Source organism: Myxine glutinosa, chromosome 7, assembly GCF_964187855.1.
Source record: "Myxine glutinosa chromosome 7, kmMyxGlut1.1, whole genome shotgun sequence".
Classification (NCBI taxonomy): Eukaryota; Metazoa; Chordata; class Myxini; order Myxiniformes; family Myxinidae; genus Myxine; species Myxine glutinosa.
Genome location: NC_136267.1, coordinates 31,717,847 through 31,729,855, shown reverse-complemented (window position 1 = coordinate 31,729,855; position 12,009 = coordinate 31,717,847). Strand labels below are relative to the sequence as shown.

Below are 12,009 nucleotides of genomic sequence, written 5' to 3'. Positions count from 1 at the left end.
TTCAAAATATAACATTCAACTAAAATTAAGTAGATCCTTGATCATAAACAGACAGTTTTCAGACGGACTGACAGTTTTCAGACGGACTGACAGTTTTCAGACGGACTGACAGTTTTCAGACGGACTGACAGTTTTCAGACGGACTGACAGTTTTCAGACGGACTGACAGACAAAGTGAAGCAATACGGCACTTTCAGAATGGCGTATGAATGATAAACGAGGCCTTTTCCACATGTGGTGTGTGTGTGTGTGTGTGTGTGTGTGTGTGTGTGTGTGTGTGTGTGTGTGTGTGTGTGTGTGTGTGTGTGTGTGTGTTTACAGCGACTCGGTTTTGCTCGCCAAGCACTTTTAACCTGCTGTTGCTCGCACAAAATCTGTTTTAAGTCGTCTTTTAAGCAAAATTCCCAACATTTAGACGAAAAACAGGCAATTTCAGAATGGTTAACAATAATTGTTCTGTTCCAAAATGCAAATCAGACACACAGAAATATAGGAAAACGAGAAATATCGGTGGAAGAGAAGAGGTGGGTTCTTCTTCTGCTCCTCCTCCTCTTCCCTTTATAAGGCATGAGGTCCAATGGTACCAAGCTTCTGCTTCTGCCCTGCCTTGATCACGATACTTCTCCACTCCCCTCTGTCCTCAGCCAACTCTCTCCCCTCTCCAACCACCACCACCTTACTGATATTCAATGTCACACAATCCTCCCATCTCAACCGTGGCCTACCTCTTTTCCTCCTACATGTCTCCTTCAACCTATCTGCTCTCCTTGATATTCTCTCTTGCACATTTGTAAAACGTGTCCAGTCCAACTCAGCCAGAATTTCACCAATCTCCTCACTCAGTTCATCCATCTCCTTCTATCCACCCTCTTCACTCCCACAATCCTCCTGACTCAGTTGTTCTTGCAAATCTGCAGCCTCTGTTGTTATCTCTCTGTCAGTGCCACCATCTCCAGACCCTAAAGGTAGGCTGGCATTACACAAGACATCAGAACCTTTGCTTTCAATCTCCTTCAAATTTTGAAATTTGCCATTACACCCTCCGCCCTCCTCCACACATTCTCACCCACCTGCATCCTCCTCCACACCCCTGCCTCCAACTTATAGTCAGGTTCACTATGTAATTTCGTTGGAATTTTTGGGGGATTTGGAAAACTATATATTTTTGGAAACTATATTGTATAGTCAGTCAGAAAACCAATGTTGCTATTTGCACAGACTCCTGTATGGCAGCCATCTTGGATTTTCCAAATTGCCGCCGTAGAACTAATTTTTCTCAATATCTCAGCTTCTAAATAACATAGAGCTTTGATTCTAACGGCTAAACATACATTTTCAAGGGCCCCGAATCCAATGGTAACAAGTTCGATAAGCTAGACATGACCATAGAGCTCCTATGTGGCGGCCATCTTGGATTTTTCAAACTGGCCGCCGTAAACTTAATGTTTCTCAATATCTCAGCTTCTAAACAACATAAAGCTTTGATTCTAACGGCTAAACATACATTTTCAAGTGCCCCGAATCCAATGGTAACAAGTTCGATAAGCTAGACATGACCATAGAACTCCTATGTGGCGGCCATCTTGGATTTTTCAAACTGGCCGCCGTAAAATTGATGTTTCTCAGGATCTCATCTTCTAAATAAGACGGAGCTTTGATTTTTCTAAATCCCAAAAACAATCCAACGAATTCCCATGAATCGTACACTTTCTAAAATCCAATCTCACCCCTCCCCTCCAAATCTTCCCCATAACCCCTCCCCTCCAAATCTTCCCCATCACCCCTCCCCTCCAAATCTTCCCCATCACCCATCCCTTTCAAATCTTCCCCCTTTCCCCTCCCCTCCTAATCCTCCCCATCACCCATCCCTTTCAAATCTCCCCCCTTGCCCCCTCCCTCCTAAACTACCCCCTCACCCCTCCCCTCCAAACCTCCCCCTCGCCCCTCCCCTCCTAGACTCCTCCCTCACCCCTCCCCTCCAAATCTCCCCCATATCCCATACCTTTCAAATCCCTCCCCTTGTCCCTTCCCTCCCAAACTCCCCCCTCGCCCCTCCCCTTCAAATCTCCCCACCCTCATTTCTTCTCAATTTTCCCCCTCTCACTCCCCCTCCTCAAAGCGTCCTCCCCGCTTCTTCCCCCTTCCAACTCTCACCTCCATCTCCCCCAACCTTCTGCCTCGCTCTTCCCCCTCCTCAAATAACACCTCATTGTGCCTCACCCAATCACCATCAGAACTTTTGTCCGCCACATCCTTCCCTTTCTCCGAGCTATTCTGAAATCTCTGACACACCTTCAACAGCTCTCCATACCTCTTCCACCTCTTGCACATCTTACCCTACCCCTCCTCCCCCCTGTGCTGTATCCGATGCTCCCCCTTCCTCTTCATTAACGGTATGGACCTCAAACATCCGGGGCCTTCGTTCAAACTTAACTGATCTCTCCATACAGGTTGCTTCTGTCAAACCAGACGTGATCTGCTTAACAGAAACTTTCCTCCTTCATGATGTCTCTGATTCCTTAGTATCTCTCCCGGGTTACTCCCTCCTCCGGTATGATAGACCTGAGCCTCGTCCTGGAGTTGGGGTTGCTATCTTTATCAAAAACTCTCCTCCTCACTCGCCCTGCACTGCACTCTCTCCACCTCACCCCCAGGAATACCTCTGGCTACGGCTTCCCCTTCGCTCCCACCTCTTGTTCATATGTGTGTTGTACCGTCCACCAAACAGTGATGACTCCATCTACATCTCGCTGTCTGATAATATGGACCAACTTCTATCTACTCATCCCAACTCTCTCTTCCTCATATGTGGTGATTGCAATTGTCACCATGCCAGTTGGCTGTGTGTGGGTACCTCTCTCACCAGCCATGGCTCTTCAGCAAAGGACTTCTGCGACTCACTGGGACTGACACAATCTGTCAATTTCCCGACCCGGATCTCAGTCAACGGAGCATCTTCTCTTCTGGACTTGGTTATGACTAACTTCCATGAAAATGTCTGCTGCTCTTCTTCTGCTCCAATCGGATCATCTGATCATGTCCTTGTTAAAGTGGACATCTCTCTGACCAATCTCAGGGAGCCTGCTCAGCATCGACGAGTCTGGCATTTCACTCAGGCCAACTGGCACGGTCTTCAAGCAGCCATCAATCATCTGGACTGGTCTCCCATCTCTACCACCTCTGACATCAACTCATCCTGGGAATTCTTCCAAAGTAAATTGCTCTCTCTCATGCACAGATTTATCCCATCTCGTCTTCAGTTGTCATACCCTTCCTCCCGTCCATGGTACACGGAATCTTGTGGTGAGGCTGTTGCCCAGAAACAACTAGCCTTCATCTCCTGGAAAGCAAATCCAATGGAAGGAAATCTCATTTCCTTTCACAAAGCCCAAAACAAGTGTGTGTCCACCCTCAGGAGAGCCAGGAAACAATATCTCTCCGTTCTCAAGCCCGAACTCTCTTATCTGTCTCCCTCTTCCAAATCCTGGTGGCGTCTGGTCAAATCTGTTTCTGGTGTTTGTTCCCCCTCCATCCCCTCCCTTACCTCAAATAGCTACACAGCTGACTCCGCACGTGAAAAAGCTGAATTCCTCAACTCTGTGTTTGCCTCGAAATCTTGTGTCCCAAACCCATCCCTCTCTGTACCCACCATACCCAGTCGTACCCAGCTGCTCCTGGATTCCGTGTCCTTTCCTCCTGACAAGGTGGAAAAGTTTCTGTCAACCCTCGACTCTGATTCTGCAACTGGACCTGACGGCATCAGCCCACGGGTCCTAAAATAATGTTCTTCCGCTCTTTCACTCCCTCTCTCTGTTCTCTTCACCCTCTCTTTTGCTCAAGGTCAACTGCCATCTGCTTGGAAATCAGCCAACATCACCGCTTTGCACAAAAAAGGTGAAAAAACAGATCCTAGCAACTACAGACCAATCAGCCTTCTCCCAATTATCAGCAAAGTCATGGAATCCATCATTGCTTCGGATATGAAATCTTTCCTCTTCTCCAATGGCTTGATCTCTGATCATCAATTTGGTTTCAGACCAGGTCACTCTGCTCTGGACATGCTGCTTCTGCTGTCTCAACAATGGATGGAGGTCCTCAATGCCAAACAGGAAATCAGAGCTGTCTCCCTCGACATATCACGTGCCTTCGATACGGTCTTGCACCCCGCTCTGCTCACCAAACTCTCCTCCTTTGGTATCCATGGAAATCTCCACGCATGGCTGGCGGACTTCCTCTCTAGTCGTCGTCAACGTGTGGCCCTGAATGGGTTTCTCTCATCTCCTCTTCCTGTTCAGGCTGGAGTTCCCCAAGGCAGTGTTCTGGGACCTGTGCTTTTTCTGGTCTTCATCAATGATCTCTCTGACTCTCTTGAAAATCCTCTCTATCTCTTTGCTGATGACTCCACTCTCTGCCGCTCCATTCCTCATCGCTCAGATCGGCAGTCTGCAGCCTCCTTACTCTCTGCAGATCTGGACAAAATCACAGACTGGGCAAACAAGTGGAACATGTCTTTCAATCCTGACAAATCTCACACTCTTACGATGTCTCTCCGAAAAGACCGACTGGACAACCCTCCCATCTACTTTCTTAATAATCCTCTCCAAGAAGTTCTGTCACTCAAGCTTTTGGGTCTCACGATCTGCCATGATCTTTCCTGGGAAAACCACATTTCAAATCTGGCCTCCAAAGCCAGTCGCCGACTGGGCATCCTCTGTCATGCGAAGTCCTTCCTTGGCACACCTGAGCTCCTCACCACATACAAGGCTTTCATACACAGCTCAATGGAATACTGCTCTCCCCTCTAGGCTGGTGCTCCTGCCTCACACCTAGCTCGTCTTCACGCTGTTGAAACCAAAGCGTTCAGAATCATTGGAATCTCCCGCGATGACGCTATCTCCGAGGGCCTTTCACTTAATCACCGCAGGCAGGTTGGTGGTCTTTCCGTCTTCTACCGACTCCTCTCCGGCCTTGCTCCCCCAGCTCTCTCTGGGCTCTGTCCCCCAAATATTCCTGCAGGTCGCACAAGATCTGCCTGCAACCCTCCAATGGTTAAACTGCCAAAATCAAGACTCTCTGCTCACCTTCACTCCTTCATTCCTCTTTTCTCCCACCTCTGGAACAAACTCCCTCACTCTCTTCAATCCCACTCCTCCCTCCAGGTCTTTAAAACGGCTGTTCACCACCATCTCTTATCTTCCCCCATCCAAAACCTTGATCTTTTCTACCCCCGCTAATTTCACCCCAAATCCACTTTTTTGAGGTGACTTTTGACTTCTTTCCTGGAAGTCCTTGGTGTCCTTGCGTTTTATACCTATCCTGCCTCCCCCCAGGCCCTCTCCCTCCAAAAACATCTCCCGATGTCCCTGCTCTCAAATGTTGTGTTTGTGTGTTTCCTCCCCTTCTCTCCCCATCTTGTCGACCGCTCCCCTTTTTATATACTTTGTTTGCTTGTTTGTTTGATAAATGTTAGCTCTTTCACGAGCCTCGACTCTGTATACAAAAAAACCCCCCCCAAAAAAACCCGTCCATCAATGAGATGTGCACCCGTGATGTCGCGTGAATCCACGACGGAAGTAGCTCATTTGCATAACGGAAGTGAAAATAGTCCGATCTTAAAACACAATTATCTGGCTAATTATTCTCCACAAAAAATAGTTTTTGTGCTAATGGGCCAGGGATGTCATCCTCCAAAATATCTCTTCAAACAATTTCATGATTATGTCCCTTCAATGTCCATCCGAGGGACAGCGCACACTGATGAATCGCCGCACCTGTGAAGCACCTGGATGGCGGTGTGTAGTTGTGTGGGGATTGAAACCAGGCGAGACGACGAAGAGCGAGTGCGCGTACCTCTAGGTCATCGTGCCAGCCTACTACTACTATTACAACCACTACTATTATTATTACTACCAATACCCTGATTACTACCACTATTAATTCTACTGTGGCGGTTACCTTATGTGCAGGTAACCAGCATGTGGCGGTTACCTTATGTGATTACCTTATTTGGGCATAATACACGTGCACGGGCCTGTTGGACTTGTGGTTGTGCGGACGTGACGCACGCGCGGTTGCCGGAGCCACGCCCTCCGAAGAGGGCTTTTGGCTTTATATAAGCGTGCCGACTTCCGTTCGAGACTCGAGTTTAGTCTTAGTGTGCTGGATCTTGCTGTTACAATAAACCAACTTCGAACCCTACGAATGGCCTCGTTCTCTCGCCTTCCGCGACTCCTAAACTACTACTATTACTACTACTACTCCTATTACTACCACTACTATTATTATTACTTCTAATACTCCCATTACTACGACTACTACTACAACAATTACTACTACTACTCCTATTACTACCACAACTAATATTATTACTACTACTACTATTACAACCACTACTAATATTATTACTACTACTACTACTATTACAACTACTACTATTATTATTACTACCAATACCCTGATTACTACCACTATTAATGCTACTATTACTACTACTACTCCTACTACTACCACTACTATTATTATTACTTTTAATACTCCCATTACTACCACTACTATGACAACAATTACTACTACTACTCCTATTACTACCACTACTTTTATTATTACTACCAATACCCTGATTACTACCACTATTAATTCTACTACTATTACTACTACTCCTATTACTACCACTACTATTATTATTACTTCTAATACTCCCATTACTACGACTACTACTACAATTACTACTACTACTATTACTACCACTACTAATATTATTACTACAACTACTATTACAACCACTGCTAATATTATTACTACTACTACTCTTATTACAACCACTACTATTATTATTACTACCAAATACCCTGATTACTACCACTATTAATTCTACTACTATTACTACTACTACTCCTATTACTACCACTACTATTATTATTAGTTTCAATACTCCCATTACTACCACTACTACTACAACAATTACTACTACTACTCCTATTACTACCACTACTAATATTATTACTACTACTACTCCTATTACAACCACTACTATTATTATTACTACCAATACCCTGATTACTACCACTATTAATTCTACTACTATTACTACTACTACTCCTATTACTACCACTACTATTATTATTACTTCTAATACTCCCATTACTACGACTACTATTCCAACAATTACTACTACTACTCCTATTACTACCACTACGAATATTATTACTACTACTACTATTACAACCACTACTAATATTATTACTACTACTACTCCTATTACAACCACTACTATTATTATTACTACCAATACCCTGATTACTACCACTATTAATTCTACTACTATTACTACTACTACTCCTATTACTACCACTACTATTATTATTACTTCTAATACTCCCATTACTACCACTACTACTACAATTACTACTACTACTATTACTACCACTACTAATATTATTACTACTACTACTATTACTACCACTACTATTATTATTACTATGAATACTCCCATTACTACGACTAATACTATTATTACTACTACTACTACTACTACTACTACTACTACTACTACTACTACTATAACTACCACTACTATTATTATTACTTCTAATACTCCCATTACTACGACTACTACTCCAACAATTACTACTACTACTCCTATTACTACCACTACGAATATTATTACTACTACTACTATTACAACCACTACTAATATTATTACTACTACTACTCCTATTACAACCACTACTATTATTATTACTAACAATACCCTGATTACTACCACTATTAATTCTACTACTATTACTACTACTACTACTATTACTACCACTACTAATATTATTACTACGACTACTATTACTACCACTACTATTATTATTACTATGAATACTCCCATTACTACGACTACTACTATTACTACTACTACTACTACTACTACTACTACTACTACTCCGATTACTACCACTACTACTACAATTACTACTGCTACTCCCATTACTACCACTACTATTATTATTCCTACTAATACTCCCATTACTACCACTACTACTATTATTACTACTACTACTACTACTACTACTACTACTACTCCGATTACTACCACAACTATTATTATTACTACAAGTACTACTATTAATACACTAAACTATTATGACTACTACTACTACTACTCTAATTATTCGCACCCGCTATCTTAGCCAAGGAACATTTTTGACCATAAATTCTTTAACCGGCTGATCAGGCAACAGGTTCATTGTAGTTAGGTCCAAAACTTCAATTCCGTGACCATTTTCTGGCTAGTAAGGTTTGACGATTGATTTGACTTCTATTGACATTTTATAACAAAAATAGCCTCTAAGTCCCTCCCAAAAATCCCGGCATTTTTCGCCAGAGGCCCGAATCCAAGATGACCGCTGGCACTATCTTGAAAAATTAAGTTTTGAACCAGAACACCTACAATCACGTACAAAGACACTTTTTTGGGTAATTTGACCACGAGGATTTCGAATCTGACATTAGTTTGACGTTATGACATTATTTTGACCCAGAAATCCAAGATGGCCACCATCCAGTAGAGCGAAAATGCAACTTTTAAATGGGAGAACATATGATCATGAATTAACACATTATTTTGGCTAAATCTATACTGGCCACGGAATTGAGGTCCTGATTAGTGAATTGCTATTTTCTTGTTTTTTATTTGTCTGTGTGTGTAATGTCATATACTTATTTCTGTCTTTCCAGGGAGTATACGAGCGAATGAGACGGCACTGAGAAGCGCAGTATTCAGAAGATAGCTGTCAAGAGAATGTCCACCGTTCCGTGTGTCCTCCAGTGTGGCGGGCTTTGCAATGAAGCCACTGATGTCGTCACCTCCGTTGAGAGTTGGGAAAATCTCAAGAAAAAAGCCCTGTTATGGAGCGGTCTTGACAAGTTCGGAGACGTTTATGCAACAGTCAATTGGGATAATGGTCCCGGCAGACAATGTGTCCATAAATCATGTAGGCTGACCTTATGGAATGCTAATAAACTGGAGCAGGCCAAGACAAGACAGAAAAAACGAGAAGTCAAGGAATGCCAATCTGTCTTCGTCCATGTCTGAGGCTTTCCCCCCGGCTGCTTCTCCACCTGCCAAGCGGCTGCGATCAAGTGTAGAAGGGCTGATACATGAAAAAACAAAATGTGTCTGGTGCTGTAAACCGGAGTCGGCAAAGCACCCAGAATCAAAGCTGTCCCTGATTTCGTATGATAATGCATGGGCAACGTTCAAGAGTTACACGGTGGTCCTCGAAGATCAGAGCATGCGAGACAGAATCAACTGTGTGATCGATTATGCAGCTGATGACCCATATGCGATTGAGATCAGATATCACAACAAATGCTGGTTGAAATATGTGCGTAGTTACCAGAAAATGAGTGAAGATGACAAACTCCCACGCATGCACAATGTCAATCTCCGTGAGGCTCAGACTATCTTCTTTGACCACATCAGAACAGTTATCTTTGAGGAACGGGAGCTAAGGTCACTACAGAGCCTCCTCAAAGACTACAGCTCTATCATATCTCGGTATGGCTTCTCAACATCCAGCATCAAGTCATCCTTTATCAAAGATATCCTGACCCGGGAGTTTGAGGGCAAGATCGGCTTCCACTCCCGCCCTCAGAGAAACCAGAGCGACCTAGGTTAATGACGAGATGGCAGACTGTATTGTGCAGCTGCACTGTATGACAGGCTGTGATGCCAACTCAGGCTTCTATGGCAAGGGTAAGAAGTTGGTGTATGACCGGGTGGCGAAGAGCCCTGTGGCTCGACGGCAGCTCTCGCTGTGTGGAGATAGCCTTGACCTTGAGGAGGAGGTGCTAGAGGAGCTCTTCCAGTTCACACGACATGTCATCTATGGCGACGAAAAGAGTAGCACCATGGCTGAGGCCCGTGCAGCAAAGTGGAAGACACTGAAAAACAAATCATTTATCCGTCTCCCTCCAGATGCAGACAGCCTACGCCAACACTGCCTCCGAGCAAACTACTTGGCATATCTTGTGCGTCATCCCTCCAAGAAACACCGCCCCTCGCCACTCGGACATGGCTGGGAGCCGGTGGGTGGTCGCCGTCGCCCTGTCCGCCACACGCAACCTGCTCTCCCGACACATCTACCTGCACCAGGGCCAGCTGAAGAGAGTGAGGAAGATGAGAGCCAGGAGGGGAATGAGGAGCGAGATGATGATGTACAAAGGCGGGGAGATTCATCGGAATCTGATGATTCAGATTCTAGTGAAGCAGAATGCTCTGATTCGGACTAATCATATAATTAAAGGTCATATTGATTAATTACTTCATTTGAAAACTGTTCAAGTCACAGCTATTAAAAATAGCTTATTTTGAAGTGTAATGAGTTTACTTGTCATGCAATCATCAATTACTTTACTGCAAGACATCCTTATGGAGGTAGTTTCTTTAACATGTTTAAGTACAAAAGTTGCATTTTCGCTCTACTGGATGGTGGCCATCTTGGATTTCTGGGTCAAAATAATGTCATAACGTCAAACTCATGTCAGATTCGGAATCCTCGTGGTCAAATTACCCAAAAAGTGTCTTTGTACGTGATTCTAGGTGTTCTGGTTCAAAACTTAATTTTTCAAGATAGTGCCGGCGGTCATCTTGGATTCGGGCCTCTGGCGAAACATGCCGGGATTTTTGGGAGGGACATGGAGGCTATTTTTGTTATAAAATGTCAATAGAAGTCAAATCAATCGTCAAACCTTACTAGCCAGAAAATGGTCACGGAATTGAAGTTTTGGACCTAACTATTGGAATGCGACACGAATCTGGGATTTGTTCAAGGTGCCGGCGATAACTCGCCTAAGGTCGATGGACGTTAAACACCCCGCCGAGTCCTTCGCCAAGACGAGGTGAGCTATCGCCGGCACCTTGAACAAATTACAAGTTCCTGCTCTCACCCACAGGGGTCAGCTGGTGACCTCGCCCGTGATAACAATTCATGGAATACAGGTAGCCCGATGGCAGACGGGATTCCCAGTTTACACCTGGGTCGGGATTCGAACCCAAAGCAGATCACAGCTTGAGGTGAGTTAGTCTCGGCCATCTTGCCAGTCCAAGGGAAGAGGGACAGCAGCGAGAGAATAACAGAGGGCAGGGAGAGAGAGAGCGAGCGAGCGCAGGAGCAAACAACACGGCGGCGGTGGCGGCGACACGTGTCCACGGGATACGAGGTGCACACGGACAGCGCACGGACACTACACGTCACGTATACACGTACCGTATTAACAGCGATTGTGACGTAAACACCACCTGTGACAGGTAAGCGCGGAGTGGCGCGTAAACCGTGACAGCAGATTAAGGGGTCAGGGGGGGCAATGTGTCCTCACCGAAAATCCAGCCCAGAAAGGACAAGAGTGTCGGACGCGCGCCGACGTGGTGAGCGCCAGCGCCGCGAAGCTCACGGCCACGATGAGGCATCCGAGGGTCATCTGCGAGACCCCTAGCGCCAGCAAGAGGCGCTTTCGGGCTCTGGGTATCCCTGGTCGGGACAGAGCCGGCCCCGGACCCGCGCCTTGTCCCCTGCTGCGGGACCGCCCAGGAACCATCGTGAGCGGCATACTGGTCCCGCGCACGGCGACGCGCACCGAGGGCGCATTGAGGACCGCGCGAGTCCGCCCTGTCCCGGTGTCTCTCTCCACGAATACCTCGCGTAAAGGTCCAACAAGCAACGGTGGCGGCGGCGCGGACACAGCCACGGGCCCCTCTAACCACGCCCACCACCTTCTGTCCCTATCCCCGCCCCCAAAACCCCCCGCTCTTCAATACCAGACTCGCTCTGCCCCCACTTTCCTTATTAGCAAATTCGAAGGATGGAAAAGGCGCCTCGAAATCAATTAGAAATCCTCTCCGCTCTGATCCGTACTGGTGGTCTTCATCAGACTCTGGACATTGCTCAGACGGTCTGACCAATACAAACATGTAATAGCACACCAGATCGGGTCTGACCAACATAAACATGTAATAGAACA

The 12,009-nt window shown here is 45.5% G+C and overlaps 1 protein-coding gene across 2 annotated transcripts in view; it reads right to left on the bottom strand.

Moving 5' to 3' along the window:
* The window catches only part of LOC144892912 (uncharacterized), a 180,189-nt gene extending 168,425 nt beyond the window's left edge, over positions 1–11,764 (bottom strand). The window contains exon 1 of one of the 2 annotated variants that reach the window (XM_078781391.1): positions 11,368–11,764. In XM_078781391.1, coding sequence (XP_078637517.1) covers positions 11,368–11,598 — 231 coding nt within the window. In that variant the 5' untranslated portion in view covers positions 11,599–11,764. The remainder of the gene's footprint in view (positions 1–11,367) is intronic. The other variant, XM_078781392.1, reaches the window with a different exon arrangement.
* Positions 11,765–12,009: the final 245 nt, after the last annotated feature.